This window comes from Meles meles, chromosome 6 (genome assembly GCF_922984935.1).
Source record: "Meles meles chromosome 6, mMelMel3.1 paternal haplotype, whole genome shotgun sequence".
Taxonomy (NCBI): Eukaryota; Metazoa; Chordata; class Mammalia; order Carnivora; family Mustelidae; genus Meles; species Meles meles.
In genome coordinates this window covers 115,512,151-115,535,048 of record NC_060071.1, presented here as the reverse complement: position 1 = coordinate 115,535,048, position 22,898 = coordinate 115,512,151, and the positions used below count along the sequence as shown (strand labels likewise).

The following is a 22,898-nucleotide window of genomic DNA, read 5'->3' as shown; positions in this document are numbered from 1 at the left end:
TGGCCTCAGGGGACCTGGGGGAGCCCCTCCCTTGGACAGGCAACTTACAGAGAGGTTAAGAACAGGGAATCCAGTCTGCACCCCTCAGGCCACTCATTCAGGCTCCCTGTACCTCAGTTTCTTCATCTCAAAAATAGGGATCACAGGAGTTCTTTCTTTCTTAGGGTGCCTGTGAAACATGCCTGGCACATAGTTACTATTATTACAGTACTTCAGGGGAGACCAAAGGACACAGAGTCCCTTTCACTCTTATATCCTCATCAAAACCCAAAGGATGGCTTGGGTCCGTAGAGGCCAAAACAAGGAGACTTCTCCCCCAGCGTTAGTGGAAGGCTAAGATCTTGCCTTCCAGAAGACACCTGGGGAGGGAGACCCAGAGGAGAGAGACCCCTTGACCAGCAGAGGCCCAAGGCACATCTTTCTAGGGAACGACGTTCAGTTTTGCCCAACCACAGGTTCAGCAGTTCCAGGATGTGGCCAGCCGCCTGCAGAAGGCATATGCTGGGGAGAAAGCAGAGACCATCCAGAACAAGGAGCAAGAGGTGTCTGCCGCATGGCAAGCGCTGCTTGAAGCCTGTGCTGGCCGCCGCACCCAGCTGGTAGACACGGCAGACAAATTCCGCTTCTTCAGCATGGCCCGAGACCTCCTCTCCTGGATGGAAAGCGTCATCCGGCAGATTGAGACCCAGGAAAAGCCTAGGTAAGGGGGACATCCTCAAGACAGCCCCACGCCTCAGCCCCTTTGTCCCCGAGGCTGGCAGAGCAGGCCCCTGCCCTGGGACTCCTCCTTGGGGGACCATCTTGGACTGTGGGAGCACCTGGGATTGGGTCCAGGGAGAAACGGAGTAGCTTAGCTTCTCCTGGGGGGACCAACCATTTCAGAGTAAAGGGAGCCCTGAGAGTGGCAAGAAAGACCTCTGTCATTCAGACCTGATAGCAGGGCAGTGACCACAGCTGTCAGGGAAAGTAAGCACTTCGCACACCCAAAGCTGGGCAGGTCTGAGCCTATGTATCTGCCCCATGCTGGGGTGCAGAGGCCATTTGCCCCAAGCTCCAGAAGGAGCTTATTGTGCTTGCGAGGTGGGGGCGGGGGTGGCTCATGGCAGTGAGACCCTGGGCAGGGAGTAGCCCTCCACGAGACTGTCTCGCTGGCAGTGGTCACTGGCCCGTCTCTGTCCCTCTGCCCTGGAGCGCCCGTCATGACGGCCAAGACTTTATACTTTACATCTTTATTCAGAATGCGCTTCGCCTAACATACCATTCGGCCATTAACGTGTCCCATTCAGGGGTTTTCGCACAATCACCAGGTATGGCCCTCACCATATTCTAAGTTTAGAAGACTTTCATCACCCCAGAAAGAATCCCGGTACCCGTTAGCAGTCCTCAAGTTCCCTCCTCCCCCGAGCTGGCAACCTTGAGTCTGCTTTCTGTTTCTCTAGATTTGCCTGTCCTAGATTTGTCCTAGAAGGGGACTCCTACAGTACGTGGTCCTTTGGGACTGGCTCCTTTCACTTAGTACAAACCTTTTAAGGTTCATCATGTTCTAGCAAGGATCAGAACTTCATTCCTTTTTATTGTCAAATAATATTCCCAGCCTCCTTCTGAGGTCCCCGAACCCCTAACTCATCCCCTGCCAGCTGACCAATGGAAGACACTAGGGCATCAATGTTCCCGCTGGGGCTGGGCTGGCAGAGGACTCCCTGGCTGGCCAGAGAGAGAGGAGGAAGTGGGGTCAGACTGCCAGGCAGGTGAAAGGCGGCCCTCTGTGGTCTGGACTTGGCATCAGGCAGGCCAGAGTCACCCAGAGTTTCCTTCTTCCTCAAACTCCCTCCCTGACTCTTGACCACCACCCCCCATCCCCCAGGGATGTCTCCTCAGTGGAACTGCTCATGAAGTATCACCAGGGCATCAAGGCAGAGATCGACACCCGGAGCAAGAACTTTAGCGCCTGCCTAGAGCTGGGGGAGTCCCTGCTGGAGAGGCAGCACCAGGCCTCGGAGGAGGTGAGAGGACAGTGGGGTGAAGGGGAGCCCCTGTCTGTCCTTGCCTGCATTCTCGCCGGGCTGGACAGTTTCCTGGGAGGGAGCTGTGGGTCATGGGTCCTCTGAGGAGACTCTTTCACTCGGGGAGCATCAGGGCTGTGTGCAGGCCCAGGGACTGGGGCCCCATCAGCCCCAGTCAAGGCTGGCAGCTTAGTAGAGGAGAGCGGGCTCGTAGCCCACCTAGCCACCCACATGTGTGCACACTGTGGCGTTGGTAAGACCCATTTCCTAGGAGAGGCACACGTGCCTCAGAGAGGTTAAGTCACTTGCCCAAGGTGGCACAGCTGGCTAGTGGCAGGGCCAAGACTTGAAGTGAGGTCCTTGTGACCAAACCCAGCATGCTTTGCAGGACGCATTTACATACCACCTCAGACAAGGGGAAGGTTTACTAAAAGCCTGAGCTGTTCTCCCTTCCTTCCCACAGATTAGCGAGAAACTGAAACAGGTGCTATCCAGGAGGAAGGAGATGGATGAGAAGTGGGAGGACCGCCAGGAACAGCTCCGCATGCGTGAGTACACCCAGAACTTGGGGAGGGGGCAGACTCCTGCTGGGGGGGGCAGGAGTGATTTTCCCCTCCTAGAGGGGAGACCCCAGAACGCCACCCATAAGCAAGGTTCTGGAGCCAAGGGCCTCGAGGGTCTACACAGAGGAGCCGCATAGACACACTGCTGGCTGCCTACCTCTAACCAGCCCGCATGCCCTCTCCCTGCCTGCCCTTGGCCCCGCCTGGGTCCAGGCAGAACATGGCTCAGCTTCTGCCAGGAGGACACCACCACCGTGTGCCAGGCTGGTGTCCCTGTAGCCAGGGAGAGGGGTCAGGTTACGTACGGCTCTAGTACCTGCCATGTGTTGGATCTGAGGCATGTCAGACACAGAGCTCTGTCCTCTGCAGCTGGAGACCGAGGAAAGGGAAATTCCTACCACTCGGGAGAGAGCTGCATGCAAGCCAGGCAGGCCTGACAGCCCCATGGCTGCTTGGGCACGATTATGGGAGGCAGCCAAGGACTGGGAAAAGAGAGTGTAGGGCAAAAGGCTGCTTGTCAAAAGGAGACTCTAAACTACATTTTTTTCAAATATAACTATGGATGGAGATGAGGAAACCCTCCCCCATGTGGTATGGGATCGAGTGGTCTCAGGCAGTAGGTCACCACTGAGCAGGGTGTCCCCATGGTTCAGGGACCCCTGTGAGGGCCTCCTGCCTGGCCACCAGCTCCTCGTCTGTGGAGCAGTCCACTGCTGAGTGCTAACAGGCCCTTCTTGGGCCCTGTGGGTGGGTCTGTGGCTTGTTTCCCATGGCAGTACTGGAAGTATGCAAGTTCTCAAGGGACGCCTCTGTGGCCGAAGCGTGGTTGATCGCCCAAGAGCCCTACCTGGCCAGCCGGGACTTTGGACACACGGTGGATGGTGTGGAGAAGCTTATCAAGAGGCATGAGGCTTTTGAGAAGTCCACGGCCAGCTGGGCGGAGCGCTTTGCTGCCCTGGAGAAGCCCACCACGGTGAGCTGGGAATGCGCACTGGGAGGCCCCGCAGCCACACCTCAGAGGAGGGGGGACCTCAAGTCAGGAACTCTGAGCCTGTTGTTAGGCACACACAGACAGTGTAAAACGCTTGGTGAGGGGCAGAGTGGGAAGGAAATAGACATAGAAAGCACTTCCGAATGCAAAAGATAAAGGCGGTAATTTCTAAAAGAACAAACACCAGGTGCGTGGGGAGCTGTGTTTAGGGAAGGCTGTCTAGCAGTGAGAGCCTCTTCTCTGTGGCTGCTCTGATACCCTGGGTCTTTTCTTCCCCTTAGCTTGAGCTAAAAGAACGCCAGACCCCAGACAGACCCGAAGAGGAGAGTGGGTAAGTGGGGAAGGCCAGGTGGATTTATCAGGAGCGTTCTGCCAGGGCAGATGGGTGGGAAGGGGGAGGGAGGGTACTTTTCATCAGAAACAGACCTCCTGACATCTTAATAATACCTCTCACACCTAGGCCACTAGCCAGAGAAATCTGGGGTGTCTGCAGCCTAAAGGCAGAGAGGAGCTTTTGTTTCCCCCAAATCACGGGTGGTCTGAAGGCCTGGTGCAGGCAGAAACGCCCCCCTGCTCTGGGAGCCACTGAACACATGCTCCAGAGGCTATTCTGCCTTCAACCATGTCTATTTCTGAAGAATCTGCCATAGTGTTTCCAGTTCCTTGCTGAGTGACTGTTGCTGGGAGGCCCGGACCAGGAGAGAGTGGACAGGCTCCTGGTGGGATGAGCAGGAAGCCAGGCACTGCCTTTGGGAAGGCAGTTTCTAAAGAGGGGCTGGGTCTTCCACAGGCCTCAAGAGGAAGAAGGGGAGACAGCAGGGGAGGCTCCCCGAGGTCCGCATCGCGCAGCCACCGAGAGAACGTCCCCGGTCAGTTTCCTGTCCTATTTGTCTGGTTCCTGGGAGTCCTTGGTGCCAGAGCCCTCTCATCCCTACTAGGCTCAGCCAGGGCAGAACGTGAGGACAGGCTTGCACCACCCACGCTTCCAGACTCCTCTTTCAGATCAGTCTTCTTTTTCACTCAGGTTTTCTTAATTTCTAGAATAATTCCCCTCCTTCCTTCACCCCAAAGAAACTGACATGCCAGCCCACTGACATGACTCTCTTTAGTTTGATTTTATCTAGTCTAGTACATTTTATCGTACAAATACATCACTATTTACATGAGGAGAAAGAGTTGATCCAGGGAAGTTTTATTTTTATATATCCTCATTCTCCCATGTTCCCTCTTACTCCATCTTTAACCCAGCACGCCCTGCACACACATTCTCACACACACACACACACACACACTCACATATACACAGACAGACCATCCGATCTCACCTGCTCCAGCCACGGGCATTCAGAGCAGTGAGGGGGGGACACCCAACCCTCTAGCAGATCCCTCCTTCCTACCCTGAACCCCCACCCCTTTGCTCCCCCCACCCCTGGCCTAATGCCTATGGGTGGGTTTGGATGTGGAGCTGGCTCTGAAGCAGGAACAGACTTCAGGGAGCCCTGCTGGAGCAAAAGAGAGCCCCAGGGCTTCTGGGTCGCAGGGCCAGTCCCCCCACCTTGCAGAAAAGGAGGGTGCAGCAGAGTCTTGGCTGATGGAAGTGTTGGAAGGGTCCAAGATAGACCAGCTGCCAAAGGTGTGGGGCACATGGCTTCAGGAAGGAATAGGTCCATTAGCTGAAAAGACCCAGGGTGTCTGTGCAGGGAGCCTGAGGCTATAACCCCAATTTTGGAGAAATGCCCTGGGGAGCAGCTAAAAAGAAGACAAGACTTCAGCATGTGCCTTGCATGGCTCACCAGTGCATGCGCCCCACCTGTCCAGCTGCCACTGGAGCTTGCCTGCACCTTTAGGGAGATTGGTATTCTAGGTGGAAATCTCTGATACACCAGCCACCCCAGAAAAATGCACCAACAATGAGTATTTCCCATGCAGAATCCCCATCAGGTCTGTATCTCAGCTCTTCTCACACTTCTGAGAGTCATACACACCCCCTCCCACGCCGAGCACCCTCTGTGGCCTCCAGCCTGGCCAGAGGCCTCCCTTCCTGAGCTGCACCGGCCCTTCATGTCCAGCAGAGGGCATTCCTGGGCTCCCGATGGAGGGCCTCTCCCAGAAGTGCCCTCTGAAGCACCATCACCGCATGTGGGGCCTCTGGTGGACTTCGTCCCAGCCCCTTTTCCCCAGAGACAGCCCCTCCTGGAAGGAGCGAGAACTCTGGGGCTGGCAGGAACAGTGGACGCTGGGGCAGGGACTGTCACACACCACCCGTGCTTCGGCTGTCCATCCCTGTGTGTCTCCGTGCAGTGGCGTCCTGGGTCTTCAGGCTCCTTTGTGACCACCTGTGCGACTCCGTGGTTTGTGTCTTGTACGTCTGTGCAAATGGAATTATGTGTGCATCAGAGCTGCCTCTGTCCAGCGCCTGAATGTCACTGGGTTTGGGGAAATAAAATCTGCTTGGACCTGAGTGTCTCTGGAAGGAGGGAATGAGCCCATATTTGAGACCCTTCCCAGAGAGCCGGCCACCGCGCCAGAGGGGAAAACACCTGTGTTTGGTACAGGAAGAAACCAGATGGCAAATCCAGGGAACACCAGGCCTGAGGCCTCATGGAAACAAATTCCCTGCTACTTCTCGTTTCTGAGCCCTTTGTTGGGCTTTATGAGGATCTCCAATTGGTCTTTTACCTGAGAAGAGAGGAAAATGGGTCCCATGCAGCTTGGGACACCTTTACAGAAACCACAGGCTTCTCCTGGGAAGGGCTGGCAGTGCGCTGCCCCTTCTCTCTGGCCTGGCCTGGGGCACGGTGGCTCTCCTGCTGTCCCCTATGTTGGTCTGGTGTGGGCACCCTGTAGAATAGAACCATGTGGTGTTGCTTTCTGTGAAACCTGTCACTAGTGCATGCTGGCTTCCTGCTTGGGGGCGCAGATGGGAGTGGGCCAGGCACCTGAACCCCTGCCTAGCCGGCTACACACCACGGTGGGGGTGGGGAGCAGCCTGCTGGCCCCAGCTCAGCCCTCCCTCTCCTGGCTGCGTGCGTGCCACTCCACGTTAGTCTTTTCCTCAAGCACATCACCATACAATGAATTGCCTCCCTCACCCCCTTTCCACATTAGAGCATGTTCTGGTTAAAAAAAAAAAAAATCATACAGGTAAGTGTGTTAAGTGTGTATGAGGCCACACAGAAAAAACAAGGTATCACAAAAGCCAAAACTTCTGAGTGGAAGTCAGGACTTTGGGTTCTAGTCCCTAATTCTGGGGGAGTCTTCCTGCATGATTTTAGACAAACCGCCTAATCCTCCTGGGTCCCCTTACCTTTATAAAGCCCTCTCTTAGGGATTACAGAAAGTCTAGAACATTCCTGTGTCAAAAATGTACCGAAGTAAAGGAGAGGTTGGGGGAGGTGGGTTTCCCCTCTCTCTTCTGGTCTCATCCTTAGTTCTGAGGAGCCTGTTCGCTTGTCAGGTGCTAGTTGGTGTGAGGCTGGAGAGGGGAAAGGAAGTAAAGGGCTGGGGTATTTGCCTTTGTCCTTGTTTGGCAGAGAGGCAGGGTTGAGCCTCAGCTCCGGGGGCGGGGGGGGGGGGGTCTGTGCTCTGAAGATGGCCCCAGGGTGCTGGATGGGTGCCTGGCAGCAGGCTGAGCCATCCCCTTTCCTCTTAGTGCCTGGGGCACTGTCACCCTAAACCCCTGCCTTGTGTTTCTCCCCTTCATCTGGGGTGTGGCTCTAGAAGGGGCCGAGTCTTGTTAAGCACCCTCATCTTCCAGCACCTGGGGGCCTGAGAGTCTCTGGTGTAGTATCTGTGGTGACACGTGGTTGGTTTCACAGCGGATGGACGGTATCGCAGTGGGTCCAAGTCACTCCGGGCTTAAGGGTCCCCAGCCGACAGGGCTTGGGCGTCTGCTGCGCACTGCATGTTTCTTGGCTTTGGGATGGGAATTGGGGCCTGCTCTCCCAGTGGGGCAGAATTGAGGAGCTCTCCCAGTGGGGCAGCTGTGACCATGGGAGGGACCTCCCTGAAAGGGACTGGTGTTCCTAGGGGCTGTGACCACAAGAGCGAGTGAGTCCTCAGAGTCACGGGGTGGCACGTGAGGCTACTCCAGCGAGCGACTGCTGGGTGCTGTTGCTATCGGGCCCCTTCGTCAGCTGCCCAGGGAGAAGTCTGACCCCCACGCAGCCCACAGACGACACTGTCAGCACACCCTTCCCAGACTACCCGCTGCTGGCTGCCCGGGGGAGGGCTGGGCGGCTCATCCGGGAGGAGGGCGGGCACTCGGGCTGCCTAGGTCCTGCGCCCCTCCCTTCCAGGGTCTCGGAGGTCGCTGTGGTTTCAGGGAAATGACCGGCACTTGCAGATGTGAGGGGCGTGTGCCCAGTGCCGAGCGGGCTCTGGGTCACAGCCAGGATACCTTTCAGACCATGCCTGGTTGGCTCCGTCCACTGTCGCCCCTTGGCAGGCTGGGCAGCTCCCCTCTGAGCGGCCTCCCTGGTGAGCAGCCTGAAGCTTTACTCCGCGGCCAGAGGCTGGGCTCCGCTTCCTTGGATGGAAGGGACGTGGGTGTGTGTGGAGCAGCTGTGTTTCTTCGTGCCCGAGCAAGCTTTCCCCATCTTTCCTCCCCGCCCCGTGAGGCCCAACAGAGCTGCTGCTTCAGGCATTTGTCAGCCCAGGCGAATTTGTTCATAAGGAGCAGAAGGGGCCTGGAAAGGACCCGTTTTCCCCAAACCTGGGCGTGGCCCTGTCTCCCCCAGATGCCTGAATCGGTGGTGGCGAGGCTGAGGTCTGCCTGCAGCCTGGCCCTGCACCCTGCCACCCCGGGCTCCTTCTGGACCTGTGTCAGCTGCTGGGTGTGTCCAGCTCTCTGTGCTGTGGCCACACATGACCCTCCCGGCTGGGCTGCTCCAAAGGCTACCCCTAAATTCTTTCTTCCAAGCTGTATTCCAGAGCATCCCAGAACTGACAGACTTGGGACAGAACCCAGTTAACACTGGCGGCATCTCAGAAATGGGGCTTGAAGCTGCCAGCTTAACCACTGGGCATCGGAGCTGGATGGGGAAGTGGGCATCATTAATCTTTCTGAGTAGCTGGTTCAGAGTCACCATGGGATGGAGCAGCCACCAGCTTCTCAAAGGCAGAGGGACCAGAAGAGCCCACACTGCTGGCAGGAATGATGAAGACCGCTGCCAAGGAAGCCTCATTCTCCTCCCACCCATGATGGCAGTGGACCAGGTCTCCCCATCCCTGTCTGAGGGGACCCCAAACCCTCCCTCCTTTCCCCTCACTTCACCTGGTGCCTTCCTCCACCCTCATCATCTTCCAAGCTCTGCCAGTTGTCATCTCAGGTGGATGGCTGGCCCCTGGGGTCCCATGTGGAGCCATTCTGCCCCCTCATCCCACCTCTCATGACAGCTGCACCCCAGCCACTCCTGCCAGCTTCTCTCTGTAGGCATTTGTCTCTGCTCACCCTGAGTTGCCATCTCTTCATTTCTTCTTTCAACTCAACAAAGCATTTCTTTTCTTGTAAACAACCGTCTTCTGAACTGTCTTCCCAGCCTGACTGCCCACAGTCCTTCCCACCTCTTTCCCAGAGGACAAGCACCCAGACGTCAGACACAAGGGGGAGCATGCAATTCTCAGCTGTAGAAGTGGCCGGCTTCCCCTACCTCGTTTCATAGCCTTGTTTTGATTGCCTCAGGCATCCAGCCATAGGTCTCCTGTGGCCCCGAGCCCCTCTTCTGGCCCCTTCAGGTGTTCTCTGACTCATCCCACATCAGCAGGCTCGGCCCATTTTGACCAAGAACTGCACCATGTAGGTGCCCTCCTCTGGAGCCGTGGTTCCCGCCCCTGGTGCATCAGGATTCTGTAGGAAGAATGCAGAGTTTGGGACCTTGACTTTCCACTCACTGGATGTGTGGCTGAGCAAGTTACTCATCCCCCCGACCCCCACTTTCCAGAATCTATAAAATAGGGGTGGTGATGATACCTGCCTCACAAGTATGAGTATTGGGAGAGAGAATATAGGTAGAACTTCTGGCATCTAGGAGAGTATCAGCCTTTATTTTTCCCTTCGTTCTCTTCTGTCCCTCACTGCAGTCTTTCGTCTTTTTTTTTTTTTTTAATTTATTTATTTGACAGAGATCACAAGCAGGCTGAGAGGCAGGCAGAGAGAGGGGGGAAGCAGGCTTCCCGCTGAGCAGAGAACCCGATGCAGGGCTTGATCTCAGGACCCTGGGATCATGACCTGAGCCGAAGGCAGAGGCTTCAACCCGCCGAGCCACCTGGGTGCCCCCAGTCTTTCGTCTCTTAAAAGAAGCCTTCTCCATATGAATTCTAACATCCATTGCCAGAGCCCTCCCAAACCAACCCCCCCACCCCAGGGCCTCCCCCTTGATCTGCCCAAGTATTCATTCCAGGCTCAGTCCTCTGTGAGATCAGATGGCAAGACCAGCACATGACAAGGTAGAATGGTGTCTTCAGCAGGGGTGGGGGTGGGGCACCCTCATGGCCTGCTTCTCGCTTGTCAGCATCTCCTTTAGAGAGAAGCTCCCTCACTTGTGTTACCTTGCTTGTTAATACATCTTGAGTTCACTGAGCATCTTCTAGGACCTCCAAAACACCCTGTGGTCCCAGGCCAGGTGATTTTTCTCGTGGGAGCTGGGAAGTTGGCCATCTCTGTGCTGTCTTCTGCACCACCAGCTGGCTGGGCCTGGAAGTACACCTTCAGCTCCTTTAGTCCAGAGCAGAAATGTACCCATCTTCCCCCGCTTCTTGAACCTCCTTTGTGGTCCTTTGCATACTTCACCTGCCCAAGCCACCTTCCTAGCAAGGCAGGACCCTAAAAAGTCAAGCTTACAAGACTCCGAAAAGAGGTGGCCATCCCCTGCCCATCAGGAACTGAGAGGCCTCTCCCTGCTTGACTACAGTCCTGTGAGATCCTAAAAGCCTCTCCTGTCTGGACTTTTCCTCTCCTGATGTCCCCAAACCACAGACAATGCTGCCTGTCCTCTACGCTCCTCTGACCTCACGATCCCAGCAGCCAACACACACACACCTCCTGTCAGATGCCCCCACTTCAGCCACCTGTTCCCCAAACGGGAGAACCTGGCTCCACATCCCTGATTCCAGCCCCCCAACCCAGGCCGTTCTCCCACAGGCAGTCACTCCCATTTATCGGCTAGACTGCCCAGCTGCTCCAGTCTGCCACCAAGAATTTCCTCCAGTCCCCCTCTTCTAGCCACCCCAAGTGGCGTCCCCCGGCGAGGCACCCTCAGCAATGTGGGTGAAATCTGTGCTTCATACCGGAGCATGGCACAGTTCCAGGGGCAGCAGGAACACCCCCCCACCAACCTCCCACCCCTCCCCAAGCTTTCTTTTAGAAAGGGGGCTGGGAAAGTTAGATCCTTCTGGCCAAAGACCCTTCTGCCCCATCTTTCTCATCCGAGGCTCCTCCTTTAGTCCTGAAGAGCCGCTCTGCCAAACACTCCTCTCACCCTCATGCTGGGCTCTTGCTCAGGCCTTGGCCTTCAGGACAGAAGGGACAGAATGGCTTTTAAATTGTCTCCACACAAACAGTCAAGACCACAGAAGAAACCTTTGCAGACATTGGGAAAACCCCATTTTCTAAAATAATCCCGTGACCTGGCTATTTAACTTGTGACCTTGCAGGCCATTGGCCTCTAAATGCCCCTGCTAGGGGGTGGGGGTCCGGCACTCAGGAGGAGGAAATAGAAGGAAGGTTAAGATGAAGTTGGCAGTCCTGGAAAAATCTGACTGTATTTTCAGAGAACAGTTCCAGAAAGGAAGGAGAATGGCAGCATGGGGAGAGTATGTGGACACAGTCCCCAGTAAAACCAGTCTGCAGAGAGCAGAGGCTGAGCGAGAGGCACACAGGCTGCAAGGGTCTTCTCTGACTCACCCTCCCCAACCCCCTGCAGGTGCAGGGAAAGCTCTGGCCCATGACTAGGAGCAGTACAGCCAGATGGAGAGGTGGGGGATGAAAAAGGCTTCATTTTCTGCATTAATAACCCACCCCCCCGCACACACAAGTTTTACACCCGGTCAGAAGGGCGGCCTGATTGAGTCCACAGAAGCCCGAACCCAGGCTCCCAGACTCATCCCTGCCAGTCCTGCCCTTCCCCCTGCTAGAGGATGATCCGGACAGGGCTTTGGGTCCTCTAGATCCTTGTGGTCAGTGCTAGCTCACTGCAGACATTTGAAGCTACAAGTACTACGGATGAGTTAAGATGAGTGGCAGCCAGCCACAGCTCTCGTGGGGCTCTAAGGCAGGAAAAGATGAAAGACCTAAAGATGTAATTTAAAAAAACAAAAAAACCCTTGCGTTCTTTAATTCTGGGGTGCATACTCTTAATCACTTCTGATACTTATTAGCTGTGTGGCATTGGGTAAGTCACTTAACCTCTCTGAGCATAGATATCCTCATAGATTAAAGGTATTGGACTAGGTTAGTGGTCTTCAAACTTTTCAGTCCCATTATCCTTTCTTTAAAGATCTTACTGGAACCCCAACTTAAAACTGTGTATTGGGCAGTCCTAATTTGATGGGATCCAAACCTTTCTCCCAGCCATGGTGTCAGACATCGGCATTAAGCCTCTCCTTCTGTTGCTTTACTCCATCTCGGGCAGTCCTCAGTCACTTTCAGCTGTTAAAGAGTCTACCCAGTGTGTCTCTGTTTAAAGCTTCAATCCACTATTCGATGTTGTGTCCACTTTCTCCCATCCTCCATTTCTCTATTTCAGGTTTGAGTCATGGTCTGAAGGACCCACAATGGGGAGCACAGGGTCTCTGCCCTTCTTTGGCTTCTCCAGGCTCCACCTTCAGTTGTGGGGCAAGCAGCAGGGAGTAGCAAAGGGAGCCGTGTCTCCTGCCTGGGGAAGCCCTAGTCCTCCTGGGCTGATGCTCTTGGTCCTTCAGCCATCCAGATGTGGCCAGCTCAACGACCTGCAAGAAAGACCCTTCCCACCTGGTGCTGTAAGGTCTCCAGCAGTCAGGCCTGGAGCCAGGGCTCTGACGAGCTGGCTTGCGCATGATGCTAATTTGGCACACAGAAGACTCGCCCACCCATTTGTGCCTGACCCGGCGGTGGGGCCGGCTGCCCCTGCTGCTCCTATCTGTCCTGCCCTCTTCTGCCATAGGCGCAAGGACAGGTCACAAAGGCCTCTGCAGATGGGACCAGGTCTGCTCCCCTTCTTGTGGACATCTGCTTCCACTGGAGGCCCCTCACTGGGCTGGGCAGGGGCCAGAGCACCCCATGCCCCCCAGGGAAGTGCAGGGAGGTAAAAGCCACAGTACTCCCCACCTCCCCTCCCCCCAGCCCAGCAGGGACTCCTTCTTGTGGGAATTCTCAACATCAGCTCCTCAGAGAGTGTGAAAAGCTTACTCAGAACTACCACTGTGCTACCCCCACTCCGGTGTGTGTTCTGTGAAAGCTCCTGAGGCCACGGTAGAAGGCAACCGTAGAAGGCAACCGGGCTTAGGAGCCACTGCCCTACTCCAACCAACCCCAGTCGACTGAGGGGGCAGGACCAGTTAGCCCCGAGCGGAGCGGTGACCCTGGAGGACCTAGGTTCTGCCTTCATAAGGTGGCAGGGGAGACTTAGGGCCTGTCCCCTTGGCTTTGGGGACTTAGACACAAGCAAGTACCAGCAGAGTCCCCATTCAACATCATACTAGAAGTTTTTCACATCTGTGTTAGCAGCACAACCCTTCACAGGAAATCTTGCTGGACGTTTAACTCAGCTGGAGGGGCCAGGGCAGCATTGGAAAGCTCCAGCATTGAAACCATCATCCAGGCCCCTCAGCTGACTCTAAGCAGCTCCATCACTGTGGGGGGGGGGGTGGCGGATGGAGCCAGAAGCATGGGAAGAGCCTATGGGAGCAGACCAGGTGGCCCCGCAGGTCAAGGGAAAGCCAGAAAGGAAGGAGGCTGCAGGGGTGCGGGGGCTCAGCCTTCCCAGTCCCGCCAAGTAGCCACCCCTGGGTCTGAACCCCTAGCGAGGTGTGCTCCTCCCATATGCCCCTGAACAGGGCGAAGCAGAGAGCCAGTGGCCTCAGGACCTAAAGCCACCACTCCTTCCGGGGCCGCAGGAGAAATCCAGTGGGGATGAGAGGCCCGCCACCGAGCCTCTCTTTAAGGTCCTAGACACGCCTCTGAGTGAGGGTGATGAGCCTACAACGCTGCCAGCCCAGCGGGACCACGGGTACAGCGTGCAGATGGAGGGCTACCTGGGACGCAAGCATGACCTGGAGGGACCCAACAAGAAGGCATCCAACAGGTGTGTGCGGGAGGGGCCGCCTGGGGGGAGGTGTGGGCGCCTCCCAGGGACCTCTCCCCTCACAGAGCCTCGGCAACATGGGCGTTTGTAGGGGAAAGGGGGCTTTCTGCCTCTGATCTGAGAGCTCCCTTTGGGCCAGCCCAGGAGCTACTTGGCATGATGGGGAAATCCCGAGTTCAAATCCTATGCCCTTGTACAAGTGACTCAGCCTTTGTTTCCCCATTTGCAAAATGAGGATGAGACCATACCTCTGGCACAGATCCCAGGCCTAGCACAGAGTGGGTTCTCAGTGAATACTAGCCATTATTCTTATGCCAGGGCTTGGTAAGAGGTAGGTAGATCTTGGCAGTAACAACATATCCTTGACCAAGGCCCACTTTTTAACCAATCTGGGCCTGTTTCCCCAGCTGAAGAATAGGACAGAAGAATGGAGTTGGCATACATGCCTTCCGGAGGTCCCTCCCAGTGCTGTCCTGCAGCAACTCTGTGACCCTGAGGAACTCATTCGAAGGCCACATCCTTTCCTGGCCCTGAGGCAGTTACGTCCTTGAGTTCAGTCCGTTCAGGGCTGCTGCTACCCAAGGTCCCGGGGGCGGGGAGGGGGGGGTGCTGTTTTCAGGCAGCGTTCCAGGGTTGTGGGGACACAGGGCAGCATCAGGAGGTTGAAGGCAAGTGGCAGCATACAGAGCCTGGGCTGGGAGCAGGGTGGGACATGCTAAAGCTATTTAAATCCCAAAAATGAATTTGGGGACCCAAGCACCCTGAAGAAGTTTATTATTTATACAGAGTCCACCAGAAAAGGGGAAACTAGCATTTACTGAGCACCTACAACATGCAAGGCATCGTTCGGACTGATACCATCTTCACAACCACCCTGTGATACCAAGGTTTCTATTTCCCAGATGGAGAAACAGAGTTTCAGAGAAGTCATTTGTCTGAGGCAGTATTTTACTCCAGGACCCAGCTCCTTCTCAGCAACTGCTTTACTTGGGAGTCCAAGCTCAAAGCAGGTAGTGAGGGCTGCAGGAAAGACCGGAGCTTTCCTGGAAGATCTTTCTCTGGGCCCCATGAAAAGGCTCTATAGCCTGCCCGTCCAGTACAGGTCAAGTTCTCTCTTTCAACTTGCAGTCTTTCCTCCCTATGAGCCCAACAAGCTCTCCACCTTCCTGCCCTCCAAGTGGAGGAGGAAAAGCTGACCGTTGCCCTGTTCCCCAGCATTCATTCCTGTGAAGTGTGAATAGGTACTGAGTTTCCCATTAGTCGGTCAAGGAGCTCAGGTCAGCCTACCCATAAGCTTATAAGCTTGTCACCAACATCAGCTGAGTCTTGATTTGCATAAACGTGTTTCTTTAAAAAGTGCTTGTATAGTATACCGGCAGATCTCCTCAGTAAAACGAAAAACAACCACCAGAACAGAATGCTGCTCTGCTCCCTTCAGTTCTGTGGTGAGAATCCCATTGCTCATGGGTGCAGAAGGGCTCTGAAAGTTAAGGTTACAGTGTTGGTCCTAGACTCACTAATCCTACTCTTACAAACGTACCTCAAGTGCTCGCTTCGGCAGCACATATACTAAAATTGGAAAGAAATGTACCTCAAGGTAAGACCCAAGTTATAGCAAAGATTTATGCATGAATGTTTACCACATTGCTGTTTAAACTGCACTGTTTAAATTTCCAGTAATTGTAAGACCCACCAATAAAGGGATTATATATAGAATGGGATACCCTATTATTTCCTAAAATTAATTCCTAAAATTGTTTTTAGGAAATATTTGAAGGCTATGTGAAAATATCCATGATATATTGTTAATCTTTTTTTTTAGGTTTATTTTAGAAAGCAAGCGGGCATGAGGGGGTGGGGGCAGAAGGAAAGGGAGAGAATCTCCAGCAGACTCCCCTGGGCACGGAGCCCAGCACAGGGCTCGATCTCAGGACCCTGAGATCATGACGTGAGCCAAAACCAAGAGTTGGATGCTCAACCGACTGAGCTACCCAGGTGCCCTGACACAGTGTTAATCTTAAAAGCAGGATTTGAAAAAAATAAAAGCAGGCTATGAAACTGAATATACACTATAACCCATTTTCATTAAACATGTGAATAGAAAGACTAGAAGAAAATACATAAAATGTTGACAATAGCTAACTTTCAGTAGTGGAATTACATACAGATGATTTCCATTTCCTTTTCTAACTGTAAAATGTGTTACTATTTATTGGGGCAAAAATGGTATCATTAAAAAAAAAAGGGCAAAGCTGTAAGAATTGCTTACGGGGGTGTCGCACCCGGATGTGCGTGACCGGCCGGCATCTCCACAGGTCGTGGAACAACCTGTACTGCGTGCTCCGGAACAGCGAGCTGACCTTCTACAAGGACGCCAAGAACCTGGCGCTGGGGGTGCCCTACCATGGGGAGGAACCCCTGGCCCTGAGACACGCCATCTGTGAGATCGCAGCCAACTACAAGAAGAAGAAGCATGTCTTCAAGCTGCGGTGAGGCCCCTCCCATCCAGGGCCCCTTCCGTGGCAGCTCAGTTTGGCAGCAGTGGCTGGACAGGAGCCTGGGGGCGACCAGCTCCTCACCTAAGTTGCCCCTCAGGAATTTTTTCAAACCAGAGAGGCTTAGCTTAGAGTCCAGATGTTCGCCTCTCTCAGCAGGTTGCTGTGCTGCCTGTGAGGGTTCTGGTCCAGGGGAGGCTCCGGATTCTGGTTCCTCTCCAGGCAGAGGTGGCCACCTAGCAGGAAACTCTCTTTTGTCCTAGGCTGAGCAATGGCAGTGAGTGGCTCTTCCACGGCAAGGACGAGGTAAGTGCACAGTGGCCTCGCCCAGACCCCTGCTGCCCAAGGAGCAGAGGTCCCCCTCCGACCAGCAGTCCTGGGGCATGTCCCTCCCTGGTGGCCCATGGCCCTCCCGCCCTGCAGGAGGAGATGCTGTCCTGGCTGCAGGGTGTGAGCACCGCCATCAACGAGTCCCAGAGCATCCGCATGAAGGCACAGAGCTTGCCCCTGCCCTCCGTCACCGGCCCCGACGCCAGCCTTGGCAAGAAAGACAAGGAGAAGAGATTCAGCTTCTTCCCCAAAAAGAAGTAGCCTCTCTGGCGCCCCGCCGGCGGGACCGGGCCGTGTAGGGACTGGCGGGGTGCCCGCGGCCTCAGCCCGGGCCCAGTCCTCCCCTGCCCCTGCCTGCGCCTGCCTGTTCCAACCGCGACCACGGCCAGCAGCCCCGGCCCGCTGTGCTGCGATGCCCGCCTCCGCCGGCTCCTGCCTGCCTCCGCTCCCATGCAGCCCAGGCTCCCACCCAGGGCCAGGAGCCCCTGGGGCGGGAAACGGTTTCCCAGGCGCCCGCCCTCCTCTCCCGCCTGCCCCCTCCTCCCGATGGAGGGCCCTCGGGCCCACTGGCCCTCAAGCCCCACAAAAACTGGAGAAGACAGAGGAGGTTCCTCAGATGCTGCCCACTCCCAAAGCAGGCCTTGCTCGGGGCCCCCTCCCATTTGGTCACGGCCAGGGAAATGGAAGATGACAAGGGAAATGCCTGAGCTGCCCCTTAGGGGCGTGAGGAAGGAGCTTCAGGTAGGCACCCAGGGCACTAGCTCTAGCCGAGGGGCTGCTGGGGACCCCAGAGACACAAGGGGCCACTTCCCCACGGGGCTTCCTTGGAACTGGGACTTACACCTCAGGGGCCACCATATCCCTTCCACCTTCTTGCTCTCACCAAATAAAAAAAGTGGGGGGGGGGCACCTACCAAGGTTGGCGGGTCCTAAATGTAAGGGCCTCCACTGCCTCTGGGGCCCTCTGCTACCACCACAGGCAGTGAAAGGGAGCAAGAGCTCTCAAGCTGGTCCTCTTGGAACAACAGCGCAGCATAGGGCTCAGAGGTGAAGGAGGCAGACAGACCTTGACATTGCCCAAGGCTCTGCCTCTCCACTCTGGGATCCTCCCCAACTCCCAGCCAAACTAGCACTGTCCAACTCAGACCCAGGGTCCCTTAGGGACAGTACAGTTCCCCCAGACCGAAGATGGATAGCCAGCATCTGCAGTGAAGCAGCCCAAAGCCAAAGGCTCAATGTCCTGGCTGTAGCTGGTACCATCTGAGGGCACTGGCTGAACAGACAGTGAAGTTCATGACCTATCACTCTGGGTGGCAAACGGAACCGCAACCTGGGTACTACCACCCACGTCACACCACCGCTGGGAAACTATGACAAATGCCGGGGGCCTGGACCATGAAGGTACAGCACCCCTTGCTCAGCTTCTCCTGAGGTCCTTACCAAGTCACATGGGTACAAAGGCCACCAAACATCTAACACCCCCTTTCCAAGCCCAGCCGAAAAGAGCCCTGTGCACGATTTCCCCAGGGAGAGCCTCCCCCCACCCCGCCTTCCCTGTGCTGTGAAGGTCCAACCTCTGGGGGAAAGAGGGCACTCGTTCCCACAAAGATCTCCCCCACCACTCTGAAAGCAATACAGCTCCAACCCAGCACCTTCACTGGGTTTAGGTCCACAAGAAGGGTCAAACTGGGGGCAGCAGGTGTTTCCCCCTGAAGAGACCCTAAGTCCCTGGGACCTCAGCTGCTACTCTATCACCTTCCCTGTGAGGAGCCTCGGGGACACAGAGATGATTCCTCTGGAAGGGGGGTGAGCTTCCGGTTGCAACCACAGGGGTAGGCACCCAGAGTTATTAGGCTCAGGAGCCCTTCTTGCAGGCACAGTCTAGAGATCAGAACCACCCTGTCAAAGAGTAGCTAATGAACTTCAAACAAGAACAGCAGGAGGGAAGTTCTCCATGGGAGCCTGACATCCCCAGATCAGGGGGTCTCACCTTTGTAGCCAGGGTCTGCTCTTGGCCTCTATGCATCTAATCCTACATCCTTCTTAGCATCTACAAGGAAGCTAGTATATACCACTTACCAGCCTCTTTCTCCCTCTGGGGAAACTGAGGAAGGAGGCCATGTGGTGACTACACTCACCTGGCAACGAAGGCCTCTGGAGCATCTGAGGGCATGTCGTGCTCCAAGGCAAACAGCATGTTCCTTACTGCAGAGCAGGTAGTGGCAACAATCTTCCTCAACTCTTTCCCTGGGCGCCCTTAGGGAGACAAGGCGCCCCTTCCTGCCATGCGTGCCAAAGTAGCAACTGAGGTGAGAAACTTCCAGCAAGTAATCCCATCGCCCAAAGACTGAAAGGGCCCCAAAGGAAGAGGTAGGATCCCACCACCCCAGGACTCCCAGACCAGGCAATGGCAGCCAGCTGCATGTGACCCACCGGCTCTTGTCAGCGCCCCCAGGCATCCCTCCCCCATCACACAGGCCCCGAGACACTCACCCAACAGCACTGAAGCTACAGGAGCCCGGGTTGGGGAGACTGTGCCACAGGGGGTGAAGTTTCTGGTGCCCCTGGCAAGGGTTTTCCCCTCCTTACATTTTCTACTTTGCAATCTTTTAACAGTATTCCCAAACTAGGTTGACACGCTCCAGTCCACACCAGCATAACCGGCTTCCTCCCCAGGGCAGCTCAGAGGAAGCTCCTTCTGGGTATGGTCAGGTGGTCCTCCTTCCTTCTCTCCTTCCCCTTCATCCCCTGGCCCCTCATGGTTGGTTGGGGGGGGGCAGTATGGAAGGTCGCCAGGCACCCCCTCAGCCCCCACAACTAGCACCCGTAACTGGAAGCTTGTGGAAGGCTCAGCGTCCCCACCACACCACTTCTCTTTCCTGCCTATCGGAGGGCAGCTAGGGTTCCCAAGGTTGGTCCTGGATCTCGCTCGCCGCCCATTAGCGGGAGCGGGCAAGGACCCAGAGGACCATACGGCCTGGTCCGTTGGACAAGCAAGCTCAGGGAGGACACAAGGGAGGAGGCAGCTCCACAAGACTACAACCCTGTTGGGCACAGACCACACAATCTGGTGCTGGCCCTGGGGCCAGCTGGGCCTTATCCTCCACCTGCTCAAATGTGCTTCCACAACCAGAGAAAACCCATTTACTAGTTTTTCTAATAAATCAATAATGCTCCATCTTTCTCTCAGTTACTTATTTGACTGGTTTTGTTTCCCTCTGAATTGGACCAAGGAAGGGTGGTTGAGTGCGCAAGGGCAGGGAGGGACCACCATGGAGACATAGGAGAGCCAGTCTCTGGTTGGTCCCCAAAGCGTCTCACACCCGGGCCCAGCTGCTGTGCCTTGCCGGAGACCCTGACAGAAGCTCGCTCGTTCGTACAGTCAACCACCTTGAGGGCCTGCAGCAAGCCCTTCCCCACAGAGCTCTTGGCCTTCGCTGGACAGCGGAATCATTAGAGGTGCCGTGCCCGAGATTCATCTGGGCGGGGCGGGGGGGATTTCTTTTGGTCTGGGTGGATGAAACCAGCATCACCACTTTTCAAAAGGCTCCACAGACGACTCTCAGTGGGAACGAGTGAGAACCAGTGAGCTGGTTCTAGGCTCCCAGTCATACCTGGATAGTTAAGGATCACCTGGGGAAAAGTTTTCACTATAACTTCCCAGGCCCTACCCTCTGAAAAGTTTGAGTCAGGGAGTTTGAGAAGCAGTGCATGATCCATTTTCTCCAAATCATAGATGAGGGAAAAAAGAACAAGAGTTCAGGTGACCCAGCTAATTAATGGCAGGGCTGGGACCAGAACCTGAGTGTCCTCTCACCTCCGTACCTGGCTCCTGAGCATCAAACCCCAAGTCTGGTAGGAGCCAACTATCCCCAGCACCAGTAGCAGTGGTCACAGAACATTCAAGACAGCAGGTAGCTCTTTGCCATCTGCTTCTGCCTAGGAGAGGCCTCCCCTGGCTTCCACTCTCCCCCTGACCTCTTCAGACTCTGCACAACCTCCTTCAGGTTGAGTCTGTCCTGCAAGATCAGAAGCTCACGGAGCCCTGACCCAGCAGACCAGTGGAACACCTGCCTACAGAAACGGCCAAACAAGGCTGGTCCACCACAGAGAAAAGGGAGAAAACCCAATCAGAAACCGGCAGGCACTCCCAGCCCTTTTGAGAAAAGGCACTTTGAGAATAGGATGAAAACAGAGGCTCCATCCCCAGAAAAAATGCATTTGCTCTCCTCACGTTGCAAGTCACTGCAAGACAGGTCTAGGCTCCAAGTTTAGAATCCTTGTCTCCTGTGATGTCTCCTGGGAACCAGAGAGGGAGAGAAAAGGCACCAGACATTGGAAATTTCTGCCTATTAGAAAAATGTTCATTTCCTTACCTTTTTTAGGCCAACACTGGTCCCTGAGAAAAAGAACTTAAGGCTGGCACGATGCTATTTCCCCACTCCGCAGGACACCAGGCCAGGGCAGCCAGAGATCAGGTTCCTTCTCGCACACACCGCTGCCCCAGCCTCCCCTGCAAGCACCCTGCTGCCTTATGTGTCGCGAGCACGACTGATGCAGGAGGGAATGTGCAGCAGCCACCACACAGCCTGCCTCCCTGAGGCATCCCTGGCCTCGGTTAGCAACCCTCCCACCCCCACCCCCAGCCGAGGCCCAGTGAGGAGCACACACAGGTTGGTTGGTGAGCAGCGTTATTGCACCGTTGGCAAATAATGAAATGTATGTACATGAGCGACAACCACAGGGTCAGCAAGACAACCTACAAAAGTACCTGGACAGTCCATTACATTCTTCACGGGAGAGGAATCAACAACCGGAGAACACACACTCACAGACACGTGCGCAAATGCACCACAGAATGGGAAGCAATAAATTATGGGCCTTGTTCCTGCCTGGATCCTAAGAAAAGGCACAACTAAAGAGCAAAGCTTCCCCAGGCCACTTCCACAGCTACCCTGGCTGGGCTCCTCAGCCTGGCAGTGGTCAGCCCGACACTGGAGGCCAGAGCACGGCTTACTCCCCCGGGAAGCGGAGAGCTTAAATATCTGGCTTCTTACTAGACAAGAACTATATACAAGGGAAGTGGCCACACTGGCTTGGGCAGGTAGTAGGGCTCAGCTGGCCCTATGAAAGTCACCACGAGCTCTGGGAGCACCGGGCCATTCCCAGCAGGTGAAAGCACTGCTGAGCCCAACAGCCCGTTCTTTCAGGGGCTTATGTGAGCCCAGGGAGCCCAGGCTTGTGGGTAAGCCCGGCAAGGTTCCTCCGCGTCCCTCCGCTGCACAGCTCCTCCCTCTCCCAGGACTCAGTCAACCTACGGAGTTCAAGGCCTGGAATTTCTCCCGCAGGTTTCTCACTCTGCCCTGCTGGCCTGGGTCCGCTGGGTCCCTGGGACCCTCTTCCTTTTGCCAATACTCTGGACTCCTGGAAATTCCAGACTCCTGGAAATCCAGGCCCTGTCCCACCGCGGCTACTGGTGTGTGTGGTCCCTGCCCACTGCCCTCCTCCAGCCCCCCAGCAGGGCAGGGCAGGGGCACCTTCTCCATGACAATCACTCGCCGGTTGTTCTCCAGGGTGAGGTCCGCCGTGACATACAGGGCCTCCTCTCCAACCGGCCTGCTTTGGGGCAACCTCCCAGGAGGCTCAGGCTGGGCGGCCTCTGGGCCCCCCTGTCCCCTCCTGGCGCCCACGCTGCAGCAGCGGCCCACTCTGCCCGCCAGAGGGGGCTCCATCATGTTCTCGGGCGCCGAGCGGCTGCGGTTGACAGGCGGGCCACGGTGCCGGCTGCCCTCGGCCTGGAATGCCTCGTCGTGGGAGGCATACTTGGAACAGAGCTCTCGGACATCAGGCCAAGTGAAGGTCTCAGTGTCAAAGGGGCTGAGGGGGCTTCGAGAGGAAGGCCGGGCCCCAGGCGAGGTGGTCCTCGGGCTGGCAGTAGTGGGGCTGAAGGAGAAATGCCGAGGAGAGCCAGGCTTGGGCGGGCTGTGCTCCTGGGCCACCATCTGCTCATCGCTGAGGAGGGACAGCACCGGCTTTCTCTTACCTATGAATAGAGAGTAAATGGACTGAGTGACCGGGCAGGGAGGGAGAGGGCAAGCGACAACTCTGCACTGCCTTCTGCTCGTGCTCCAGGCAAGGCTGCTTACTGGGGTTTTGGTTGTGAGGGGAGAGAAATCATTCACCATCCACGGCCTCTTTATCAAAGGGCAATGGGTAGAGGGGTGCCTAGGTGGCTC

General features: G+C 55.8%; 2 protein-coding genes across 11 annotated transcripts in view; one reads left to right on the top strand and one right to left on the bottom strand.

Annotated features, from left to right (window-relative positions):
* SPTB (spectrin beta, erythrocytic) overlaps positions 1 to 19,840 on the top strand; it is a 118,749-nt gene extending 98,909 nt beyond the window's left edge. For 3 of the 4 annotated variants that reach the window (XM_046007936.1, XM_046007937.1, XM_046007938.1), the window contains exons 27-36: positions 456 to 700; positions 1,865 to 2,003; positions 2,467 to 2,551; positions 3,343 to 3,539; positions 3,839 to 3,888; positions 4,348 to 4,426; positions 13,590 to 13,837; positions 16,153 to 16,326; positions 16,596 to 16,638; positions 16,756 to 19,840. In XM_046007936.1, the coding sequence (XP_045863892.1) occupies positions 456 to 700; positions 1,865 to 2,003; positions 2,467 to 2,551; positions 3,343 to 3,539; positions 3,839 to 3,888; positions 4,348 to 4,426; positions 13,590 to 13,837; positions 16,153 to 16,326; positions 16,596 to 16,638; positions 16,756 to 16,923 (1,428 nt within the window). In that variant the 3' untranslated portion in view covers positions 16,924 to 19,840. The remainder of the gene's footprint in view (positions 1 to 455; positions 701 to 1,864; positions 2,004 to 2,466; positions 2,552 to 3,342; positions 3,540 to 3,838; positions 3,889 to 4,347; positions 4,427 to 13,589; positions 13,838 to 16,152; positions 16,327 to 16,595; positions 16,639 to 16,755) is intronic. The other variant, XM_046007939.1, reaches the window with a different exon arrangement.
* A 1,496-nt stretch (positions 19,841 to 21,336) lies between these two features.
* PLEKHG3 (pleckstrin homology and RhoGEF domain containing G3) overlaps positions 21,337 to 22,898 on the bottom strand; it is a 69,158-nt gene continuing 67,596 nt past the window's right edge. For all 7 annotated transcript variants that reach the window (XM_046008565.1, XM_046008567.1, XM_046008568.1 and 4 more), the window contains one exon: positions 21,337 to 22,705. In XM_046008565.1, coding sequence (XP_045864521.1) covers positions 21,972 to 22,705 — 734 coding nt within the window. In that variant the 3' untranslated portion in view covers positions 21,337 to 21,971. The remainder of the gene's footprint in view (positions 22,706 to 22,898) is intronic.